This window comes from Perognathus longimembris, chromosome 26 (genome assembly GCF_023159225.1).
Source record: "Perognathus longimembris pacificus isolate PPM17 chromosome 26, ASM2315922v1, whole genome shotgun sequence".
NCBI classification, from domain to species: Eukaryota; Metazoa; Chordata; class Mammalia; order Rodentia; family Heteromyidae; genus Perognathus; species Perognathus longimembris.
This window is the reverse complement of record NC_063186.1, coordinates 6,107,300-6,130,675: the sequence shown is the minus strand read 5'-3', so window position 1 is coordinate 6,130,675 and position 23,376 is coordinate 6,107,300. Positions and strand designations below refer to the sequence as shown.

At 50.4% G+C, this 23,376-nt stretch overlaps 1 protein-coding gene across 2 annotated transcripts in view; it reads left to right on the top strand.

The window, feature by feature from the left end:
- Lars2 (leucyl-tRNA synthetase 2, mitochondrial) overlaps nt 1-18,753 on the top strand; it is a 56,366-nt gene extending 37,613 nt beyond the window's left edge. For both annotated transcript variants that reach the window (XM_048334655.1, XM_048334654.1), the window contains exons 12-21: nt 67-350; nt 2,653-2,751; nt 4,070-4,207; nt 5,647-5,747; nt 6,496-6,678; nt 7,553-7,722; nt 8,826-8,903; nt 9,626-9,737; nt 14,987-15,114; nt 17,918-18,753. In XM_048334655.1, the coding sequence (XP_048190612.1) occupies nt 67-350; nt 2,653-2,751; nt 4,070-4,207; nt 5,647-5,747; nt 6,496-6,678; nt 7,553-7,722; nt 8,826-8,903; nt 9,626-9,737; nt 14,987-15,114; nt 17,918-18,097 (1,473 nt within the window). In that variant the 3' untranslated portion in view covers nt 18,098-18,753. The remainder of the gene's footprint in view (nt 1-66; nt 351-2,652; nt 2,752-4,069; nt 4,208-5,646; nt 5,748-6,495; nt 6,679-7,552; nt 7,723-8,825; nt 8,904-9,625; nt 9,738-14,986; nt 15,115-17,917) is intronic.
- The last annotated feature ends 4,623 nt before the right edge of the window (nt 18,754-23,376 follow it).

Here is a 23,376-nt window from a genome sequence, read left to right as displayed (position 1 = left end):
GCAGGGCTGGGGCCCGTCACTTGTCTTGCTCTGAGAGTCCTGGCCGTCTTTTCCCTTTCCTCGCAGTTTACAGGCATGACCCGCCAGGAGGCCTTTCTAGCCCTGACTCAGAAAGCCCGAGGGAAGAGAGTGGGCGGCGAGGTGACGAGTGACAAACTGAAGGACTGGCTGATCTCCCGGCAGCGGTACTGGGGCACGCCGATCCCCATCGTCCACTGCCCGGCCTGCGGCCCTGTGCCCGTGCCCCTGCAGGACCTGCCTGTGCCCTTGCCCAGCGTCAAGTCTCTCACCGGCAAGGGAGGCTCACCGCTGGCTGCAGCTTCCGAGTGGGTGAACTGCGCCTGTCCTAGGTAAGGGGCTGTGTCCCCCCCCCTTCCCCCCCAGTATAGTGACTGTGCCTGTGGCCCCTGCACCACACACCATCCCCCTCCCCCGCCTGACTCCCATCAGCTTATACAAAATGCCACAGGTTTGGGGACCTTGGAAAATAGGGTCTAGAATCAGGCCCCGCCCAGCCCCTTTGGAAGAACATATTAATGTAGACCTCTTCCAGAAACAACTTCTTTTTTAAATTTATTTTACTTTATTTTCTGCCAGTCCTGGGGCTTGAACTCAGGGCCTGGGCACTGTCTCTGGACTGCTTTTGCTCCAGGATGCACTCTACTACTTGAGCCACAGTGCCAGTTCCAGCTTTTTCTGTGTATGTGGTGCTGAGGAATGGAACCCAGGACTTCATGCATGCTAGGCAAGCGCTCTACCGCTAAGCCACATTCTCAACCCTCAGCTGAGTTCAACAGATCTACATCTATCTGTCTGTCTTTTTATCTATCTATTTATTTTTTGTGGTACCACGGCTTAGATCTCAGGGCCTTGAGCTTTCAAGGCAGGCACTCTACCACTTGAGCCACACCTTCAAGCCCCAGAAACTTACTTATTTGTTGTTGGTAGTGGTAGTAGTGGTGGTGGCAGTGTGTATGTGTGTTTGTGCTATTACTGGGGCTTGAGCTCAGGTCTGGGTTGCCGTTGCTGTTTTTTTCACTCAAGGCTGGCACTCTACCACTTGAGCCACAGGTCCACTTTGGGCTTTTTGGTGATTAATTGAGTGTCATGGCCTTTTTTTTTTTTTTTAACCTGGACTGGCCTTGAACAGCGATCCTCAGATCTCAGCCTCCTGAGTAGCTAAGGATTACAGCTGTGAGCTACAGGGTACCAGGCTTCAAGTTTGAGTTTTGTGACACCACACCCACCTATTAAACAAATAAATAATAAGTGTCAGTCCTCAGGCCTTTCCTCCTTTCTGTTTCTCTCTGCTTAGGGTTTATGTTGAAGATGCTTTAAATAGTTAAATAGTTTGAAACCTGGCACTGGTGGCTCACACCTTAAACCCCTGTGAGCTTCTATTCACTCAGCAGGAACTATGAAAGGATTAGCACTTGTGCGCTGCACAGCGACACCTAGTGGGCACTCGGGAGACAGGAACAGGTCCATTCTCCTCTCCTGCTTCTTGCCCAGGTGCTTATAGGCAAGAACACTGGAGAAGCCCTGGCTGCTTTAGAATAGAAAGGTGGGCCTGGATAAAGCATAAACACCCCCTCTTTACAGGTAGACACAATAAGCTTCCCTTGCCAGAGACATCACTGGCTTATAAACAGCTCTGATGTCTGTTGCACCTTACGAGTAGGAAGGAATAAGGCTTCCTACTCTGATGTTAGGATTTCGGGGCGAGGCTGGGGAGGGCAGGCCAAGCCCCTGCTTTGGGGCTGATCGGACCTCCTGGATTTGCTGAGATCTAGCGCTGAAAGCCACAGATACATTGTGTCCAAGCTAAACCACAAAGATAGAGATACCCGGCAGAGGCCAACAGAGAGAGATACTGTTGATCCCCAAATCAGTGGGCAGATTTCTTAGGACTCTCTGGTCCCTAGTTGCTGCTCATCAGCGAAATGAGGATTTGGGTAATTCCAAGGGGAGATGGTGATTGAGCTACTATCTATGAAGCATCTGGCACTGGGCCTATGTACTCAGGCTGGTATTATTACTCTTGGAGCTAAAAACCCATGACCTTTCTGCCATCTGTCACTCCCTCCTGCCAAATGACCTCGTCCTTTTTCCCCAGTGTTTGGTATTAGCAATGAAGCACGTCTTCAAGTTTGATAAGACCCCTAAAAAGCAAGTCAGCATGGCATTGGGCAGGTGTGATGCTTTCTACAGATTGAACCCTGTATTCCTGGTACCAGCGTGCCAGGGAGGTGAGCAAGAAGAAAAGGTCACCTTTCTCTTCTAATTAGTTCCCCCAAATATGATGCAGTCAATTTGCTCTCTGTATAAAGACCTGGCTTTAATTCAGAGAGGACTCTCAGGTGCTGGTGGCTTATACCTGTCATCCCAGCTACTCAGGATGCTGAGATATGAGGATCGTGGTTCCAAGCTAGCCCAGGCAGGAAAGTCTGTAAAGATTCATCTTCAATGAATCACCCATTAGAAACAAAATCTGGAAGTGGATGGAGCTGTGGCTCAGGTGGTAGAGTACCAGTTTTGAGTGAAGAAGCTAAGGGATAGCACACAGACCCTGAGTTCAAGTCCCAGTGCCAACAAGTCGATGAATGAATGGATGTAAAAGAAGTCAGTGCACAAGCTGTATTTGCTCCTCAGGTGCAAAGGGGCAGCCACTAGGGAGACAGACACGATGGACACCTTCGTTGACTCGGCCTGGTACTACTTGAGATACACGGACCCTCACAATCCTCACAGGTGAGTCCCCCAGTGAAGTTGTGGCATACGCCACCTCATCCTCTAAGAGGCCGACAGCAAAGATGGAGCCTGGTGTGCAAGAGATGTGCCTGGGAAATCGGTGCGGGATGAATGGATCCAGAGAGCCCTAGACCTCTGTCCAGTGTAGCAGGTGCAGGAGAAAAGGGGGGAAGCGGAAGCTTATGGAGGAGCTTCAGACCACAGTGTGGGTCCAAAGGCCTCAACCAAGCCTGTGGAATGCCCCAGACAAGCATATCCATTTCACCCAGCCATTTAGGAGGCTGAGATTTGAGGATCATTATTCAAAGCCAGCCTGGGCAGGAAAGTCTGTAAGACGACTTTTAAGCTCCCAAATTAACCACCAGAAAAGCCAAAAGACTACAAGTGTGAGCCACAGGCACCCCGGCTTTATATTCAGGCCTTAAAGGTACTTTTAAAAATAAGGTTGTGCCTGACACCAGTGGCTCAATGCCTGTCATAGTAGCTACTCAGGAGGCTGAGATCTGAGGATCACAGTTCAAAGCCAGCCTGGTCAGGAAAGTCCATGAGACTCTTACCTTTAATTAACCACCAAAAAGCTGAAAGTAGAGCTGTGGATCAAGTGTTAGAGCACTAGCCCTTTTTTTTTTTTGCCAGTCCTGGGCTTTGGACTCAGGGCCTGAGCACTGTCCTTGGCTTCTTTTTGCTCAAGGCTAGCACTCTGCCACTTGAGCCACAGCGCTACTTCTGGCCATTTTCTATATATGTGGTGCTGGGGAATCAAACCCAGGGCTTTATGTATATGAGGCAAGCACTCTTGCCACTAGGCCATATTCCCAGCCCAGAGCACTAACTAGCCTTGAGGAAAAAAATAATCCAAAAAACTCAATGATAGCGCCCAGGTCCTGAATTCAAGCCCCTGTACCAGCACAAAATTAAAAGAACTCTTAGTAGCTACGCATTGGTTCTACAATGGAAACCCCACAGTGCCCCCTACTGGAAAAGAATGCCAAAGTCTTGGTTGTCTAATCTTTAAAATTAAATCAGCATATTCATATACACATAGTAATATGCATAACACCCATCTTACTGAGATGCCTTTCTTTTTGGTTCTTATTTAATATAAAAATCTGTTTTTAGAGCACATCTATAGCCATTTTTATACATTTCATAAATGAACCAGATAAGCTTTTCTCTCACTAGATTCTGAAAAGAAAATCACTTTTTTTTTTCCTGGAAGAGCTCATTTCAGAGCATGTGCAGAATTGCAGTACATCTGTCTTTGCTTGTTTGAGGATAGCAGAGCAGGTTGTAAAGAGCCCTTTTCTCTCTCTTCTAGTCCCTTCAGCCCGGCACTGGCTGATTACTGGATGCCGGTGGATTTGTACATTGGTGGAAAAGAACATGCCGTCATGCATTTGTTCTATGCGAGGTTCTTCAATCATTTTTGCCATAATCAAAAAATGGTCAAACACAGGTGAGCATTTATACCACTTTACCACAGTTATGTTCACAAACACAAACATGAAGCAGGTTGTCAGAGCTATATGTAGCTGAAAAATTATATGTATGTCCTGCAACTGGGCTTGAACTCAGGGCCTGGGTGGTGCTATCCCCCAAGCTTTTCTACTCAAGACTGGAGCTCAACTTGAGCCCTAGCTCCATGTTTTGCTTTTTTGTGGCTCACTGGACATAAATGCCTTTGTAGATTTTCCTGCCTGGGCTGGCTTCGGACTGTGATTCTCAGGAGCTCATCCTCCTGGCTAGTTTATGCATTCTTAGTGACCCTTTGTTGAAATAAGATGAGTTTAATCCCTTGATATAAACCAATGCTGTTCTTCCTGTTCTTCAACAGGAAGATGAATGAGTAGCTTTTTGGCTGACAGGAGCTTGTTCCTAAGCGCCATCTGTTGAGTGAGTGAATGGACTAATCAGTAGTCCTTCATTGGTTGTGAATGTGAGTAATGAACTTGGCAGCCGGCCTGGGTTCCAAGTCTGCCAGGCCAGGCCTCGGACATCCCTCGAGCTTTACTGCCTGAACCTTGAGCCTCCTGTCCTATTCCATGCCTACTACTTGAGCTGGTCTTGAATAGCCTATGTTACTCGAAGCTTTACTTTGCAGAGGAATGTATACCCAACTTGATAACCATACCAAGATGGACACACAAATACATGCTCAGAGAGCAAACCTCCTTTGTGGAGGTATACTGATGCAGCCTTGTGCTGGGAGATTGACAGCTGGGGATGGGGTCTGATTCTGACAGGTTGCAATTGTACACCCACCGGAAGGTGGCAGCAGTGGTCATTTGATGACTACAAGACCTGGTTGCAGCTCCACAGCCCCAGTTGTGTTGTTTAAAGACCAAGACTCACTATGTTGCCCAAGCTGGCCCTTAGCGTCTCTCATTCATTCATTCATTCATTCATTCATTTGTCGGTCATGGCCTTGAACTCAGGACCTGGGCACTGTTCCTGAGCTCTTTTGCTCAAGGTTAGTGCTCTACCACTTTGAGCCACAGGACCACTTCCGGTTTTCTGGTGGTTCATTGGAGAAAAGAGTCTCACGGACTTTCCTGCCTTGGCTGGTTTTGAATCTCGATCCTCAAATCTCAGTCTCCTGAGTAGCTAGGATGACAGATGTGAGCTACCAGCATCAGTCTTTTCCTTCTCCTTCCTCTTCCCCTTCTTTTTCCTCTTCCTCTTCTTCTCTTTCTCCTTCTTCCTTCTCTGCTTCCTCCTCCTCCTCCTCCTCCTCTTTTTTTGTTTGTAACTGGGACTTGAATTCAGTATCTGACACTTTTCCTCCGTGGCTGGTACTGTATCTCTGGAACCATGCCTTCAACCCCATGGGCTTTTTTTTTTTTTTTTTTTTCTATCTCTGCTCATTTGCTTTTTTCCTGTTACTCTTTTCTCCAGGGAGCCATTTCACAAGCTGCTGGCCCAAGGCCTCATCAAGGGGCAGACATTCCGCCTGCCGTCGGGACAGTACCTGCAGAGAGAGGAGGTGGACCTGACAGGTGAGAGGCTGGCCGGGCACAAGCCGAGGCCAGGCCTAGAAACCCGTAGGCCCTGGCCAGATTGGGAATCCCAGAGTGATCTGTCACGGGCCCTGGCCTGTATGCCGTCTGCCTCTCCACACCAGCCCCCTCCAGCCCCAGCCGTCCTTCCCTTTCACCCCATCAAGTTGTCTGTCTACCCCGGGGGTGTGGACTCTTAGGCACACATATCAGCCCTTGGGTGCTGAATTACTACTAGAGCTAAGGAGTGAAAGAAAGTTGCCTAAAGATGGGTTCGACCCAAGCATACCTGGATCGTGGTTCCAAGTGGGCTTTGGCAGAAAAATCCCTGAGACTCTTTCTCACCAGTGTACCACCCCCCAGAAAAAGCCAGAAGCGGAGCTTCTGTGTGTGGATCAAGTGATAGAATGCTATCCTTGAACTAAAAATCCTACTGGACAGTGCCCAAGGCTCTGAGTTTAAGCCGCAAGACTGGCGCAAAAAGAAATCAGGAGATAAATAATAAATTAAAAATCATTTGGGCCAAGGACATATTAGCTCAGTGGTAGGGCATTTGTCTAACATGTGTGAGGCCCTGGGTTCAATCCCTACCATCACAAAAGTTATATAGAATACAATGAGATAAAATTGATTGAGATGGAGTCTCTTGAACTCTGAATGCCCAGGCTGGCTTCAAACTGCACTCATCCCCTTGCCTCTCAAATGGTTAGAATTCCAGGTTCATTCCTAAGTGTTCCTTTGCATCTAGGTTCTGCTCCTGTTCACGCACGAACGAGAGAGAAGCTGGAGGTGACGTGGGAGAAGATGAGCAAGTCCAAGCACAATGGTGTGGACCCTGAGGAAGTCGTAGCCCAGTACGGGATCGACACGATTCGCCTCTACATCCTCTTCGCTGCCCCTCCCGAGAAGGATATCTTGTGGGATGTGAAGAGTCAGTCTCCTTCACCCTGCCTGCTTCCTTCCCCATCCGCCCCACGCTCAGGAAACAGCAGGGAAAGCGGGGGGAGGAAATGTCACTGCCCAAGATGGAAGTGGATCTAGGAACTGGCTCCCCTCCAGTCCACCCAGTATGCTCTGAGCCCTTGCAGAACCCCACCCCCCCCAGTTAGTTCTTCTCAGATCTGCTGTTGCAGCCTCTGGGATGGTTCTATCCCTCCCCTCCCCCCCCCACACCCCCACTCGCCCCTTCCAGCCCCAGTGGGGCCTCAGGATTCTAAAGCCTGGTCTCTGAGGCCCACCCCTAGGAAGCTGTTTCCATGGAGACTGGACTAGATTCTGTGCTGTTCCACTGTTCCTGGGCCTGCTGAGCCAGTGGTCTCTTGATCTACCCTGGAAGGGATTTTCTAGAACAAAGTAGGGGGGTCCTCCCTCCAAGGAAAAAGTTCCCCAGTCAGGGAGCTGGGCCTGGTGTTACCCTGTAATTTAACAACCACCCAGCTTTCCTCTTGGGAACTGTTTAGATCTCAGAAGGCATAAAGAGAAGGGAAAAGGTTGTTGTTGTTTTTCAATTCTGAGTTCTTTTTAATCCACATGCTTCTCCTTTGCTTTTTTTTTTTTTTTTTCTTTTCTAGTCCTGGGGCTTGAACTCAGGGCCTGGGTGCTGTCCCTGAGCTCTTTGTGCTCAAGGCCAGCGCTCTACCACTTGGGCCACAGCACCACTTCTGGTTTTCTGGTGGTCCATTGAAGATAAGAGTCTCACAGCCTTTCCTGCCCAGGCTGGCTTTGAACCGCGATCCTCCAGATCTCAGCCTCCTGAGCAGCTAGGATGACACAGCTTTCTGTCTCTTGACTGTCCCCGCATGCAGCCGATGCCCTTCCTGGGGTGCTGAGGTGGCAGCAACGTCTGTGGTCCCTGACAACACGATTTCTAGAGGCCAGGGCCGGTGGCACGGCGCCCCAACCTCAGATGCTGAGCAGTCAGGAGAGAGCCGAGGCCAGCAAGATCTGGAAGTACAAGAATGCAGTCATCTCTCAGGTCAGAAACTTGGATGGACGTAGAAGGTGCCTTAGCTCGGGGTCACGGCTCCACTCACCTTGGGCAGGCTTGGTAGAAGAAGTCTTCTTCCTGCTTTGCGGTGGTGGCCCCAACTGCTGAACATTGAGTGGCCTGTCCTGCTGTTGTGGATGCTTTTTTCCCAGGATAAGAGATGTTCTCAGGTCACAACTCTTTTGCTCATGTTGGTTGCCTTGGTCTCATTTCCCATGTTCCTACTTTTTTGTGTGTGTCCTGGGGCTTGAACTCAGGGCCTGGCTGCTGTCTCTGAGTTGTTTTTTTACTCAAGGCTAGCGCTCTACCACTAGCACCTTTTCTGATAGTTCAGTGGAGATAAGAGTCTCATGAACATTTCTTGCCTGGGTTGGCTTTGAACTGTGATCTTCAGATCTCAGCCTCCTAAGTGACTTGGATTATAGACGTGAGCCACCAATGCCTGGCCCCACTTGTGTTTGTTTATTTATTTTGGTGCTGGTCCTGGGGCTTGAACTCAGGGCCTGAGCACTATCCCTGAGTTTGTTTTGCTTAAGGCTAATGCTCTACCACGTGAGCCACAACTCTACTTCCAGCATTTTGGCTGGTTCATTGGAGATGAGAATCTTACAGCCTTTTCCTGCGCAGGCTGGCTTTGAACTGCAATCGTCAGAACTCAGTTTCCTGAGTTGCTTGGGTGACAGGTGTGAGCCACTGGTGCCTGGCCTCAACGGCTTTTGCTCGATTCTGGTGCTCTACCTCTTGAGCCATAGGTTGCTTTCCAGCTTTTTGGCTATTAATTGAGGATAAGAGTCTTACAGTCTTTCCTTACCAGGCTGGCTTTGAACCATGATCCTCATATCTCGGCTTCCTGAATAGCAAGGATGACAGATGTGAGTGAGCTGCTTTAAGGAACAGTCTCAAGGCAAACAGCATTGACTGAATTTTTAAATCCTTGTGCTATGAAACATACGGATTATCCAAGATTCTAATATTTACAAATATTTTAGATTAAATTCATTTTAATTTCACTTTCTTGATCTTTTTTTTTTTTTTTCTGGAAAGCTTAAAGGAATTTGGAAGCAAGTGTATAATTCAGCTCTTCCCTGTAGGTGACTTCCCACTTCGTGGAGGACTTCTGTCTGAATTCTGCAATTTCTCAGCTGATGGGACTCAGTAGTGCCCTCTTGGTAAGTGGCCTGAGGTCCTGGTTTGTTGGTGGAAGAGGAGGGTGAGTGAGGGGGAGAAAGATGGCCTACAAGCCCAAGGTGGGGACCGAGCACCGCAGGTCACCCTTTGCTCTGGCCATCTTGTCTTGTATGTGTGCTGGTTCTAGGTCTTAAACTCAGGGCCTGGGGTGCTTATTTACTCAAAGCTAGCACTCTGCCCCGTGAGCCACACCTCCACTTCCGGCTTTTTGCTAGTTAATTGGAGATGAGAGTCACAATGACTTTGCTACTTGGGTTGGGTTTGAACTGAGATCATGAAATCTCAGCCTCCTGAAGAGCTAGGATTACAGGCAGAAGCCACCAGCATCCAGCCTGGATGTTTTGTCTATCCTTGTGGCTAACAGAATTGCAGCCGGCGGCAGTGGCTCACACCTGTAATTCTAGCTACTCAGGAGGCTGAGATCTGAGGATCGAGCTTTGAAGCCAGCCCAGGCTTTTTTTTGCCAGTCCTGGGGCTTGAACTCAGGGCCTGGGCACTGTCCCTGAGCTTCTTTTGCTCAAGGCTAGCACTCTACCACTTGAACCGCAGTGGTACTTTGGGCTTTTTCTGTGTATGTGGTGCTGAGGACTCGAACCCGGGGCTTCATGCATGCTAAGCAAGGATTCTACCACTAAGCCACCTTCCCAGCCCCGGCCTTTCTTTCTTACCCAGGCTTTTCCCATTGCTGTTTTCTCTTCTCTAGCAAGCCTCTCAGAAGGTCGTTGTCCACAGCCCCGAGTTTGAGGATGCTCTGTGCGCACTGCTGGTGATGGCTGCCCCCATGGCCCCCCATATCACCTCCGAGCTCTGGGCAGGTACGTGAGGACTGCATTTGTCTCCTCTCTTCCACACTGGATATCCCCATGCATCTTTTTTTTGAGTATGACTCGGGATTCAGATGCCTTTAGCCTCACTCGGGGATCTGTCTGTTCTATACTGTGTGACACGAGGTGTTTCTCCCATGCCATCGTGGTAGACTAATGTGAACATGGAGGTTGCCGTTGAACATTCCTTGTCATGACCTGACCTCCCCAAGGCTGCGTACCTCAACTTGGTATAAGCTTGGTGTTTTGGGTTTTTTTTTTTTGGTGCCTATTCTGGGGCTTGAACTCAGGGCCTAGGTACTGTCCCTAAGCTTTTGTGCTCAAGGCTAGTGGTCTGCCACTTGAGCCCCAGCTCCACTTCTAGCTTTTTTGGTGATTCGTTGGAGATAAGAATGGCCTGAACTTTCCTGCCTGGGCTGGCTTCAAACCATGATCCTTCGCTCTCAGTCTCCTGAGTATCTAGGATTACAGGCATGAGTCACTGGTGACTGGCTGGGATGAATTTTTAAGACAAGAACTCATGGTCCCCTTTTAGAGTTGAAGAAGAGGCCTCTGGAATGAAATTCTAGATCTAAACTTTAACTCACTTTCTATGGAATCAGACCTCCCTATCATGTGTTCTACACTGAATACTCAAGCAGATCTGACATAGCAGCCCCTTAGTTTCCTTCCACATCTATAAAATCATCAGTCCTCAAAGAGTTCAGGACTCTGGCCAGGCCCTGGTGGCTCATGCCTGTCATCCTAGCTACTCAGGAGGCTGAGATTTGAGAGGATCACGGTTCAAAGCCAGCCTAGGGAGGAAAGTCCATGAGACTCCTATCTCTAGTTAACCACCAGACAAAAAACTTAACAACAAAAAACAGAAGTAGCACAGTGGCTCAAGTGGTAGAGCACTATCCTTGAGGGGAAAACAAAACTCAAGGTCAGCGCCTAGGCCCTGAGTTCAAGCCCCATGACTGACCAAAAGAAAGCCAAGGAAGAATGCCCAGGCCCTGAATTCAAGCTCCAATACCAGCACACATACACAACAAAAGTAAATAGAGACTTTAAGAAAAAGTACAAGCAGTTTGGCAGCTTGCAGACTCGAACAGGATGAGGAAATCTTTTCTTTTCCTTCCTGGAACTCTGGGTCAGAGAAGCTAAAAGACTCCACATCTGAATTTAAAAGTCATCTTTTGTTTAGCCTAGAATATTATCCTGTACAAATGAGGGTGTTGGCCATTTGCTTAGGGAAAGTTTGAGTCTTTGGGATCACCATTAGTAGTTTCCGATGTTGGGCTCAGAGCAGAAACTGTAGTAGGGGTCTTTAGTGGGATGGCAAGTGGAGCTGTAGTTCATCACCATCCAACATGGCCTTTCATGGGCTGGGAATGTGGCTTAGTGGTAGAGTGCTTGCCTAACATACGTGAAGCCCTGGGTTCGATTCCTCAGTATCATACACAGAAAAAGCCGGAAGTGGCGCTATGGTTCAAGTGGTAGAGTGCTGGCCTTGAGCAAAAGAAGCTCAATTACAGTACCTAGGCCCTGAGTTCAAGCCCCAGGACTAGCAAAAAAAAAAAAAGGCCAGTCCAGGCAGGAAAGTCTGTGAGACTCATCTCCAGTTAATCACCAGAAAACTGGAAGTGGTTCTGTGGCTCAAAATGGTAATGTGTTAGCCTTGAGCATAAGAAGCTCGGAGACAGCACCCAGGCCCCAAGTTCAAGCCCTGTGACAAAAAAAAAAAAAAACACCAAAACCCAATAACTTTTCTAATTATGATATAGTGGCACATGCCTATGATACCAGATACTTAGGAGGCAGAGGCAGGTGGAGTCAGATGGGCAAAATTTACAAGACCCTGTCTCAAAACAAAATAGAAAACAGAAGAACTGAGGATGTAGCTCAACTAGTAGAGCTCTTGCTAGGAGACCTTGGGTTTGATCCCTAGTACTGACACCAACAACAACAAAAACCCTTTGTAAAGCCAGGTGCTGGCGGCTCCTGCCTATAATTCTAGCTCCTCAGGAGGCTGAGATTGGAGGAACACCATTCAAAGCCAACCAGAACAGGAAAGTTCATGAAACTCTTATCTCCAATTAACCACCAAAATGCTAGAAATAGAACTGTGAGTTGAATGTAAAAGCTTAGGAACAGGGGCTGGGAATATGGTCTAGTGGCAAGAGTGCTTACCTCGCATACATGAAGCCCTGGGTTTGATTCCCAAGTACCACATATATAGAAAATGGCCAGAAGTGGCGCTGTGGCTCAAGTGGCAGAGTGCTAGCCTTGAGCGGGAAGAAGCCAGGGACAGTGCTCAGGCCCTGAGTCCAAGGCCCAGGACTGGCCAAAAAAAAAAAAAAAAAAAAAGCTTAGGAACAGTGTCCAGGTCCTGAGTTCAAGCCCCAGTCCTGCCCCCCCCCCCCCCGCCCAATAAAAAAGAAGCCCTTTGTAACAGACAACAGCTTAGATGACTCTAAGGGGATTTTGCCAAGAACAAAAGGCCATTCTCAAGAGGTTATGTACTGTATGATTCTATTTATAAACTTTCTTGAAATAGAGAATCATAGCAATGGGAAACACATTAGTGGATGCCAGCAATCAGGGGTTGGGTGAAGGGGCCTTGGGCACAAAAGGAGCACTGGGAAGCCGGGCAGTGCAGGTTCAGCTTTGTGTCAGGCTCCACAGTGCCATCACTCAAGCCCCACTCACGTCGGAATACACCCTGCCATTCGATCACCTCTCGCTTTGGCTATTGTGCTATAATCAGGCCAGGAATGACTCCTGGAGGAAGCTGTGTGAAGGCTGCTGAGGACTTCTAGAATGTTTCCTTGCCATTTCCTGTGAGTCCAAAGTTATTTCAGATGAGATTGGGCGCATTCAGGGCCCAATGGGAGGGCCATAGACCCAGGGTTATTTCAGAAGGAACTTGTCTTAGCTGTCTTTCTGTACTCACAAGTCCAGGATGTTGAGACTGGCTCAGTAGACAATGAGAAAAGGAGGGAAGGAAGGAAGGGTTGAAGGAAGGAAGACATTTCTAGTCGTAGCTGGTTTTAGTAAGGTCCCTCACCTTTCACACACTTTGCTGGGATTGAACTCAGGGCCTCATGCTTGCAAGGCAGGTGCTCTACCACTAGAGCCACCCCTCCAGCTTGCTTTCCTTGGTGGTTTTCGAGCTAGGGTCTTGCTTTATGCTCAGGCTCGCCTGGTTGCTGATGTCCTCTCTCCCTGTTGTTCGGCTCACACCTGTGATCTTAGCTGTACAGGAGGCTGAGATGTGAGGGACCGAGTTCAAAGCCAGCCCGGGCAGGAAAGTTCGTGAGACTCTTTTCTCCAGTGAACCACCAAAAAGCCAGAAGCAGAGGTGTAGCTCAAGTGGTAGAGTGCCAGCCTTAAATGGAAAAGCCAGGTGAGACCACGAGGCCCTGAGTTCAACTTCTGTTACACACACACACACACACACACACACACGCGCGCGCGCGCGTGCACGCACACGCGCGCGCATGACTTGGATCAGAAAAGAGAACTGTGACCACCCCAGTGTATACTCTGGAGCATCAAGACAACATGGTGACCTCACCAGCTCTCAGAACGGAGAGGCTCGCTTCCCTCCTCCATAGGAAGGTCAACTCCCCAGAGGAGAGAGGGAAGGAAGAAGGTAGGCTGAGGGCCACAGCCAGCCCTGTGCGGACCCTGCGGGCCAGGACCTTGTCACTGGACCGCGTGTGTTTGGACGTTGTCCCTGTGCTTCTCAAAGGCCAACTTACCCCCCACCCCCACCCCACCTGTCATGCTGGCCATGTCACGTGTTACATGAATCTTAAATACTTTCAACCTTTGCAAAAAGTAGTTTTCCTTCCCTAAAAAAGATCAGGGAAGCAAAATCAGGCTTAGTCACGTGCTGAGCTTCTGTTCATCTAGGCTCAGCAGGGGGCCCCCATTCCCATCTATACGGAGACATGTTGGCAGGGGCCCAGGCTGCTATAAATAAGCATCTGGATCCTTCCAGGAAGGCTAGGGCTTCCTTCTCTTTTCTTTAAGGTGGAAGTTATAACAGCTTCTGCCCACAGCCTTTGTGTCCCAGGTCCTTTCATCTCCCGGGAATCCTGTACAACTTCCATAGGCAGCCTTTGCCATCCTTCCCTGGACTCCGGCCCTGCCCACTCTGACTGCCCTGTCTCACGTACATAGGAGTTTTCATAGAATCTCTGCTAGGAGCTGGGCCCCGGTGGTGCCGGTGGCTCCCGCCTGTCATCCTAGCTCCTCAGGAGGCTGAGATCTGAGGATCCCAGCTCACAGCCAGCCCAGGCAGGGAAGTCAGTGAAACTCATCTCTAATGAACCACCAGAAAACTAGAAGCTGCACTGTGGCTCACTAGCCTTGAGCGAACAAACCTCAGGACAGCACCCAGGCCCAGAGCTCAAGCCCCATGACCAACAACAACAACAACAAAAAGAATTGCAGAATCCAAGCTGGGTGCCCATGGCTCACACTTGTAACGCTAGCTGCTCAGGAAGCTGAGATGTGAGGATCGTGGTTCAAAGCAAGCCCTGGCAAGGAAGTCTTATCTCCATTTAGGCACCAAAAAACTAGAAGTGCTCCAGTGGCTCAAAGTGATAGAGCTCTAGCCTTGAGGGAAAAAAAAATGAAGGGACAGTGCCCAGGTCCCAACTGGCACACACAAAACAATTGCAAAAGCGGCCAGGAGCTGGTGGCTTAGGCCTCTAGTCCTAGCTACTCAGGAGGCTGAGATCTGAGGATTAAGGTTCCAAAGCAGCCTGGGCAAAAAAGTCTGTGAGACTCTTTAATTAGCCAGTAAAATGCTTGATTGGTGGTATGGCAAAGTGCTAGACTAGAGCAAAAAAAGCCAAGTGAGAGCACAAGGCTCGAGTTCATGCTCCAGTAACGTGCAAGTTAAAAAAAAAAAAAAAGCCAAAAACTGCCTATAATCCCAGCTACTCAGGAGGCTGAGATCTGAGGATAGAGGTTCAAAGCCAACCAGGGCAGGAAAATCCATGAGGCTCTTCTCTCCAATTAACCATCCTAAAACCAGAAGTGGAGCTGTGGCTTAAAGTGGTAGACTGCTAGCTTTGAGCACAAAGAGAAGCTCAGGGGTAGCACCCAGTCCCCGAGTTCAAGCCCCACAACCTACAGAAAAGAAAGACAGAAACAACAACACAGGCCAAAAGAAGTGGTGAGCTCCTGGCCTTACTCAAGAAGTTGTGTACTTATTGTAACCTATCTTTGTCTTGGTATTGCAGGCCTGGCACTGGTGCCCAAGAAACTGTGTGACCACTATGCCTGGGATACTGGGGTGCTCCTTCAGGCTTGGCCCACCGTGGACCCAGAGTACCTCCAACAACCTGACATTGTGCAGATGGCTGTTCTGGTAGGTACTGCCCCTCCCTCCCTCCCTCCTCCCCTCCCAGCCCTTTGTCCCAGAAGTAGAGCTCACTGAGCCCCACCACCTCCTATGCAAAACTGACTCATTAAACCGTCCCAGATCAGGGCTGGGAAGGTGGCTTAGGGGTAGAGTGCTTGCCTAGCATGCACGAAGCCCTGGATGTGATTCCTCAGCACCACATGCACAGAAAAAGCCGGAAGTGGCGCTGTGGCTCAAGTGGTAGAGTGCTAGCCTTGAGCAAAAGAAGCTCGGGGACAGTGCCCAGGCCCTGAGTTCAAGGCCCAGCACTGGAAAAATAATAATAAAAATAATAAACTCTCCCAGATGGCTCTCAGGACCCTGCCCAGAGGGTATGGCAGGTAGCTGGCGGTCCATGAATATATCACTCTGTATATTTCAGAAAAGCTGCAGAAGGCTGGGACCATGGCCTAGTGGCAAGAGCGCTTGCCTCGTATACATGAAGCCCTGGGTTCAATTCCCCAGTACCACATATACAGAAAATGTCCAGAAGTGGCGCTGTGGCTCAAGTGGCAGAGTGCTAGCCTTGAGCAAAAAGAAGCCAGGGACAGTGCTCAGGTCCAAGCCCCAGGACTGGCCAAAAAAAAAAAAGAAAAGCTACAGAAAATTCCTGCCTGCCTCCCTTTCTCCCTTCCTTCCTTTTTTCTTTTCCTTTCTTTTGCAAATTGGATCATTTCTAATAATAAGCGGTTTATTGCTGGATTTTTGTTGTTGTTGTTGTCAGGCTTGAACTCCAGGCCCACGCACTGTCCTTGAGCTCTTTTGCTCAAGTTTAACACTCTTTGAGCCCTAGTACCCCTTCCACTTTTCTGGTGGGTCATTGGAGATAAGAGTCTTACAGACTTTCCTACCCTGGCTGGCTTTGAACCATGATCCTCAGATGTCAGCCTCCTGACTAGGTAGGATGACAGGCATGAGCCACCAGCACCCGGCAAGGGTGGACTTTTTTTAAGCCCTGTCTCCTGAGGCATATATGGGTCCAGGTCATCTATAGACAGGCTGTCATTTCACTCCCATCAGCCCTTGCCGTAGGCCTGCCTCGCCTCTCATTGTTCATGGGCCACCCAGGCTCAGGTAAGTAAGTTATGCACGCCCAATTCCCTCTCTACACTAGGCATGGTACTGGCTAAGAAGACAAAAATCACAGGGCCCTTTCCCTCTTGGGGCTTAAAACCTTGGGAGGAAATAGAGAAGAAAAAGGAGCGAGATAAAGAAAGAAAAATAAATGCCAGTCATGGATCGTGTTACTGTCCCATCTACCCAGAGAGTGAAGGTGAGGAGAGACAGGTGCAGCTCGCCAGCCAGCTGGCCGTGCCTTCTGCACCTCTGCAAGGCCTGGGCCCACAGTGTTTAGCCTGGGAATCTGAGCTTCCAAGCTACCGAGCTCCACGCCCTCTGCCCTGGCATTATAGCTCTGCCATCTCCATGGGGAGTGGCAGGGCGGGGCAGGGGGGAAGAGCAGGGTTTCCCTAGGGATTTCTGCCCCAAACCCTCAGAACCGAAACTGCACCTGGTGACACGAGCTATTTCCTTGAGCGGTGTTTCTGAGAAAGTAAATATCTGCGGTACCCCCAGAAAACTTGTCTCAGTGCAGCTGACAAATTTCAACGTGCAGTTTTTCAGCTTATAGACGTGTCTTGCTCTTTGAAATAACCACAATATTTCTATTTAAAATATTACGAGGGCTGGGCAGCAGTGGCTCACGCCTGTCATCCTAGCTACTCAGGAAGCTCAGATCTGTGGATCGGGGTTCAAAGCCAGCCCGGGCAGGAGAGTCTGTGAGACTCTATCTTCAAGGAACCACCAGAAAACTGAAAGTAGCACTGTGGCTCAAAGTGCTAAGAGTGCTGGCTTTGAGCACAAAGAGCTCAGGAACAGCCCCCAGGTCCTGCATTCAAGCCCCACAACCAACCAACAAAATCAATCAATGAACGAATCCCCACATTTGGGAGGAAGAAGCAGGAGGATTTGGAATTCCAGCTCAGCTGTGGGTCCTGGCAGCACCAGGCAGCGAGTTTGTGGAGGAAGGCTTGTGTGCTGACTCCACGTCACGTGGCAGTGGTGCCCAAGACCAGAATAGAAGCCGCAAGCCGGGGTCAGTCATGTGGTTCAGCTTGCCCGCATTCCCTGAGCCCTGCCAAGCAAACACCAAGGGTTCAGAGACTTGGCCTTTTTCTTCTATGAGCTTAGCCCTAGGAACGAAGGCCAGGAGGGGGCCCATGAATTGTCACACACACCGCGTAGAAAGCGTCAAGGTGAACACATCAGAGCTGGGGACCGCCCACTCCTGGCTTCTCCCTAGGACTTTCCAGGTTGCTTGTACCACATGACAGCTCCGGGGTGGGCTGTCCCCAAGACTGGCCTCACTTTCCAGGCAAGGAGACCATGGCAGAATAGGGTGCCAGCAGCCTGGAGAGCACACTGTCCATCCAGTCAGTTATGCTTGGTAAAGAATAGGCTCTGATGACAGTTGGGAGGTATGGATTGGAAGCAGCATGTCCCTGGAGACAAGGGTGGTAGAACCTCAGGGGCAGAGGAGGAGCGTTAAGGAAATGCCTGTCTTCCCAACTAGTTACTCAGGAGGAAGTCATGTTCAGGAAACACAAGGCAATCCTTACTCCACGTGCACACTTAGGTGCCCCTTCCATGTCTTTGTGTTTTGACTCTCCCAAATAATGGGGCAGTGGGGCTTGATTTTGGGGTACCTGCCCCTCTGAGCATGGCCCTCATTGCCTCAGCTTTTTCTCTTTTTCCTTTTTGCTCTTCACAGATCAACAATAAAGCCTGCGGCAAGATCCCCGTGCCCCAACAAGTGGCCCAGGACCCAGACAAAGTTCACGCACTTGTTCTGCAGAGCGAGCTGGGAGTGAGGCTCTTGCAAGGGAAAAGCATCAAGAAGGCTTTCCTCTCCCCCAGGACCGCCCTCATCAACTTCCTGGTGCAGGAGTAACCCTGGGCAGGGGCGGGCCCAGAGGAGCCTCCTTCCTTCCTTCCTTCTTTCCTTCCTTCCTTCCGGGACAGCTGGAAGAAAAGGGAAAGTCACGTGGTTGGTGATATTGGCTGGGCACGAGGATAGAGGAGAGTCCAGGAAGTGCCTGGGTATTGTGGCCTAGTGCAGGAGAGAGGGTGAACGTGGGCTAAGGAGAAACAGGGCAGAGTTCACACAGCCTTCCCTCCTCCCCCGCCTCCTGGGCAGGGTGAGGAAGCCATCTGACTCCGTTAAAAGACACTGGAATCTGTGGGGTGGGCTCAGGGAAGAGAAGAGGAGCGATGCAGCCTCTCGATCCCGGTGATGGCGCTGCCTTCTCTTTGGACCCCTCAGACCCGGGGAGCCGCCTGACAGTCATGCTGAGCCTCCTGATGGCGCTGGCTGACCTCCCAGCTCGCAGGCTAATGAGGAAACCATTCGGGCCGCAGCCAAACAGCCAGTGTGAAGAGATGGACACTCAGGGCCTTCCGAAATTGCTCCGACCCAGCACTGGTAGCTTAGACCTGTAAGTGTCAGCTACTCAGGAGGCTGAGACCTGAGGATCACAGTTCAAAGCCAGCCCAGTCACAAACGTCTACGATACTCTCATCTCCAATGAACTACTCAAAAACTGCAAGTGGAGCTGAGGCTCAAAGAGGTAGAGCGCTAGCCTTGAGCAAAAAAAAGCTCAGACACAGCGCCCAGGCCCTGAGTTCAAGCCCCAGGACTTGACAAAAACAACCCAGCAACAATAAAATACAAAAATAAGGAGGAGAAGAGCTCATGTGGGCAAATAGCAAATGAAGTTCCTCTGAATCACAGACAGCTGTGCTGGTCCCTCCGACTGTGTCTCCAAATGCTGTTCCTGCTCCTCTGTGTGGCACAGGCCTCCTCGCACCCCCACTCTGCTGGGTGGCCTGCTGGTCCTGGCCTAGTATGCTGGTACACACACACTCCAAGCAGGGCCACACTTGTATGAGGAAGGACACACACACACACACACACACACACACACACACACACTCCGAGCAGGGCCACACTTGTATGAGGAAGGACACGTCACCATCCTCAAGGCCTCACCACAAGGGACTTGCTGCCCAGCGACGTGGAACCGTACCCCCGGCTGCTGGTCCCCACGGTCAGAGCCCCACCCCAGCCCAGCCAGGATTTGGGCCCCAGATGATGCATGCGATTCCAGATGGTAGTGCTGCCATTGTCGATATGCGCCACCCCCCCATAACTGGGAAGAGCTACCTTACCCCAGAAGCCCGGGGCTACCGCCGCTTTCTGGGTGTCACCTCCCATGTGCTGTAAATGGCCAGGAGTGGACCCAGCTGTCGGGATCTTGGGCAATCCTGGATTTATAGGAAGTCAGCAATGGGGTGATCTGACCAGAAGTGGCCTTAGCTGCTGATTCATATTTAATGAGGGAAGAAAGGGAAGAAGCTAGCCATTCTGTACTGCCAAAAAAAAACATTTTTTAATTAAAAAAACTCTATATTCAGCCTACCATTGGTGTCTCACACCTGTCACCCTAGCTACTCTGAAGGCAGATCTAAGGATCACAGTTCAAAGCCAGCCTAGGCAGGAAAGTCCACGCGCCTCCTATCTCCAGTTAACTACTAAAAAGATGAAAGCGGCATTGTGGCTCTCAAGTGATAGAGCTCCAGCTCTGAGTGGAAAAAAATGCACAGGGCCCTGCGCTCAAGCTTCCATACAAATTCTTCCATTAAAAACAACAACAAAAATCTCCTATTTGCTATCTGGTGCCCCTGAGGAAAATCATTCTGAAGCGGCCTGTGGTGTGGTTCCCGCTGCAGTTCAGTAGTTGATAGATGATTGTCTTTGGCGTAACAAAATGTTTTGTCACTTCGGGACAGATTTCTGCTTTGCAAACAGCCACCACGCTCCAATTGTAGGAGTTAATTGGGAGCAGACCGATGTCTTCCATCCTCATCTGGTTATCACAGGAGCTGGCTGGGGGCCCACCTCCGGAGATGCTTGCAGGCCTGGATTTCTGCAACTCACACCCCACCTCGGGGGGCAGACAGCCCTGACTCAGGTACTCTCCCATCAGTAGTTAAGTCACATGGTCTCAAGCTTGGCTCCATTTTAGTTCTCTATCTGGTCCCTGTGCCCAGAAATTCCCATTTCATTGATCTGCTTTGTAGCTTGAGTATCAGAACACTGCAAAAGGCCACTGGGGGCTCCCGCCTGTCAGCCACTCTGGAGGCTGAGATCTGAGGAGCGAGGTTCAAAGCCAGCCGGGGTGGAAAAGCTTCCGTTTTCAGAGCTAATAAGTAAAGGAGCCAGGATCTACAGCAGAGCCTAGGCTATCTCGTCATGTCTGTCTGTCTTCACCCAGATGTCCACTTGGTTAACAGGGTGACATGTAGATCAGAGCCATCCATTTGCTTTTTTGCTTTGTTTTTGTTTTGGGTTTGGGGTGGGAGATACTGGGGCTTGCACGTAGAGCTTTAATGAAGTCTTGCTTGTAAGCACTGTATCACTTAAGTCACACACACCCCCAGCCCTCTTTCGTGTTAGTCTATTTTTTTGATAACGTCTCATCTTTTTCCACTGGGCCAACCTCAAATCAGTTTCCTCCTACCTCCACTTCTTGAGTGGCTGGGATTATAGGCATGAACTACCATATCCAGCCTCCTTAGTATTCTGAGGGAAGTCTAGCTGGGGCTTCCCTCTCTGAAAAATGTCAGTTTATAAACCAAAAACACATATAGCAGTAATGCCCTATGTGCACATAGTGGTGCTGGGCCTCATGGACAATGGATAGGTAAGCATTCTACCACGGAGTCACACCTCCAACCCCAAATATGTTTCTTTAAAAGAAAGAAAATGGGCTGGGAATGTGGCCTAGTGGTAGAGTGCTTGCCTCATAAATATGAAGCCCTGGGTTCGATTCCTCAGCACCACATTATATAGAAAAGGCCAGAAGTGGCGCTGTGGCTCAAGTGGTAGAGTGCTAGCTTTGAGCAAAAAGAAGCCAACGACAGTGCTCAGGCCCTGAGTTCAAGCCCCAGGACTGGCAACAAAACAAAACAACACATTCAAAGCTAAAATATGCTGGGCATTGGTGGCTTATACCTTTAATCCTAGCTACTCAGTAGGCTGAGATCTGAAGATTGCGGTTTGGAACCAGCCTGTGCAGGAAAGTCCATGAGACTCTTTATGTTCAATGATCCACCTAAAAACCAGAAGCTATGGGTCAAAGGGTAGAGCGCTAGCCTTGAGCAACAGAGCCCAGGCCTTGAGTTCCAAGTTTTTGTGGGCCCACAACCAACAAAAAAAAAATAAGAACAAGAGGGGGCTGGGGATATGGCCTAGTGGCAAGAGCGCTTGCCTCGTATACATGAAGCCCTGGGTTCAATTCCCCAGCACCACATATACAGAAAATGGCCAGAAGTGGCGCTGTGGCTCAAGTGGCAGAGTGCTAGCCTTGAGCGGGAAGAAGCCAGGAACAGTGCTCAGGCCCTGAGTCCAAGGCCCAGGACTGGCAAAAAAAAAAAAGAAAAAAAAATAAGAACAAGAGACCTTGAGTTTAAGTCCCAATACAGGCATGTGCACATGCGCGTATACACACACACACACACACACATATACAGCTAATGCCATGAAGAAGACCCCAGGCCTAAACCACTCTGGGCTCCTCTGACTCTGAGCCCTCCCCAGGGAATGCTTGGTACCACCTCCAGGCAAAATATCATTTAAGAGGGTGACCCTCCTGCCACACCCCACCCATGGTAGGACATGGAAAGGCGGAGGTGCCCCCAGCTCTGCTGACAGAGAGCAAGTGGAAACCAGCTCCTCCAGGGGTTGGGTTCCCGCCTGAGGGAGGCCCCGTGGGCTGGCAGCCAAAAGGCTCCCATCTGGCTTGATGAGTGTGGAGAATGGAATCTGGGGGTGACCCACAGTGAGTGAGCAAGTGGGGATTCCCCCCTGGGAAAGGTAGTGGGTAATGACAGGGCAGCCCCAGGATACTACAGGATTGAGATCTGGGACCCCAGAGTGACCGCCATCACCCACCCTAGGCAGAGCTGATATGAGAGGCCGGAAGGAAGGGGGAGGAGAGGGGGGCCTGGAGGAGGTGCAGGGGTGATGAGGCCCTGGAGGGGGGCGGCAGCCAAGGCCTGCTGGAACTCCTCGCCTGTGACTCATCTCCCTTTGCCTTAAGCCCTGAACTTGAGATCCAGCATGGCTGCCCCTCTCACTTGTCTGTGCCCGACACCGACACGTAGATGCCCAGAGCAGGGCAATGGTACCACCGCTTCTCTACCGAGGGTGGACTGGGTGCCAGGCCCTGCTGTGCCGCACGGGGCCGTGCCCGTGATCACACGGGCAGAGATGGCAACGCCGAGCCCCAACCCACCTCCCGTGCTGGCTTCCCAGCTGGCCGGCTTTGATTCCTCCTGGATTTTTCCAGCACAGTCCTGATTTCTTGCTTTCTCTCCTAGCATCATCCTTCCTGGTGTCCCCGGAAGGTTTGGCCACTGTCTACACACACCTGGCTGGGCACACCCTACGGTTCTTTTTTGTGTGTTTTGTGCCAGTCCTAGGGCTTGAACTCAGGGCCCGAGTGCTGTCCCTGAGCTGCTTTTGCTCAAGGCCAGCCCTCTACGTGAGCCACAGCGCCGCTTCTGCCTTTATCGATGATTCACTGGAGATAAGAGTCTCATGGACTTTCCTGCCCAGGCTGGCTTCGAACCACGATCCTCAGATCTCAGCCTCCTGAGTAGCTAGGATGACAGGGCGTGAGCCACCGGCACCTGGCTCCTCACTGGTCTTCAGCCTGCAGGGGAAAGAGAGATGGAGATGCTGATCTTGGGGTCACACAACCCTGACCACTTCCTCTTGGCCAGAGTTCAAGCCCGTGGGTGACCTTGGCCAGTTGCAAAGGGGCGAGGCAGCCTTTTCCCAGCATTAGCAGTCTGAGGACGGGGGAGGAAGGAGGAGCCTCAGGCCAATGTTGGTCCACAGATCCAGTCTGTGCCTCCCGGCTGTCTGGAATGGGACAGCCATGTTTCTTCTACATCTGTGCATCTAACATAGCTGCCTAATGACAGATCCCTCCATTGCCTGCCAAATTGGGGTGTCTGCCCTGCCCTCTGGCTGGGACCCCAATCCTCACTCCACAGGTAGGTGGGGGGAGGCTCTTTGCCACTTTATCAACTATTAGCACCACTTTTTGTCAAGCAAGCCACCCAAGAAATGTGCAGACCGCCTGATGCAGGCAGGGCCATCTA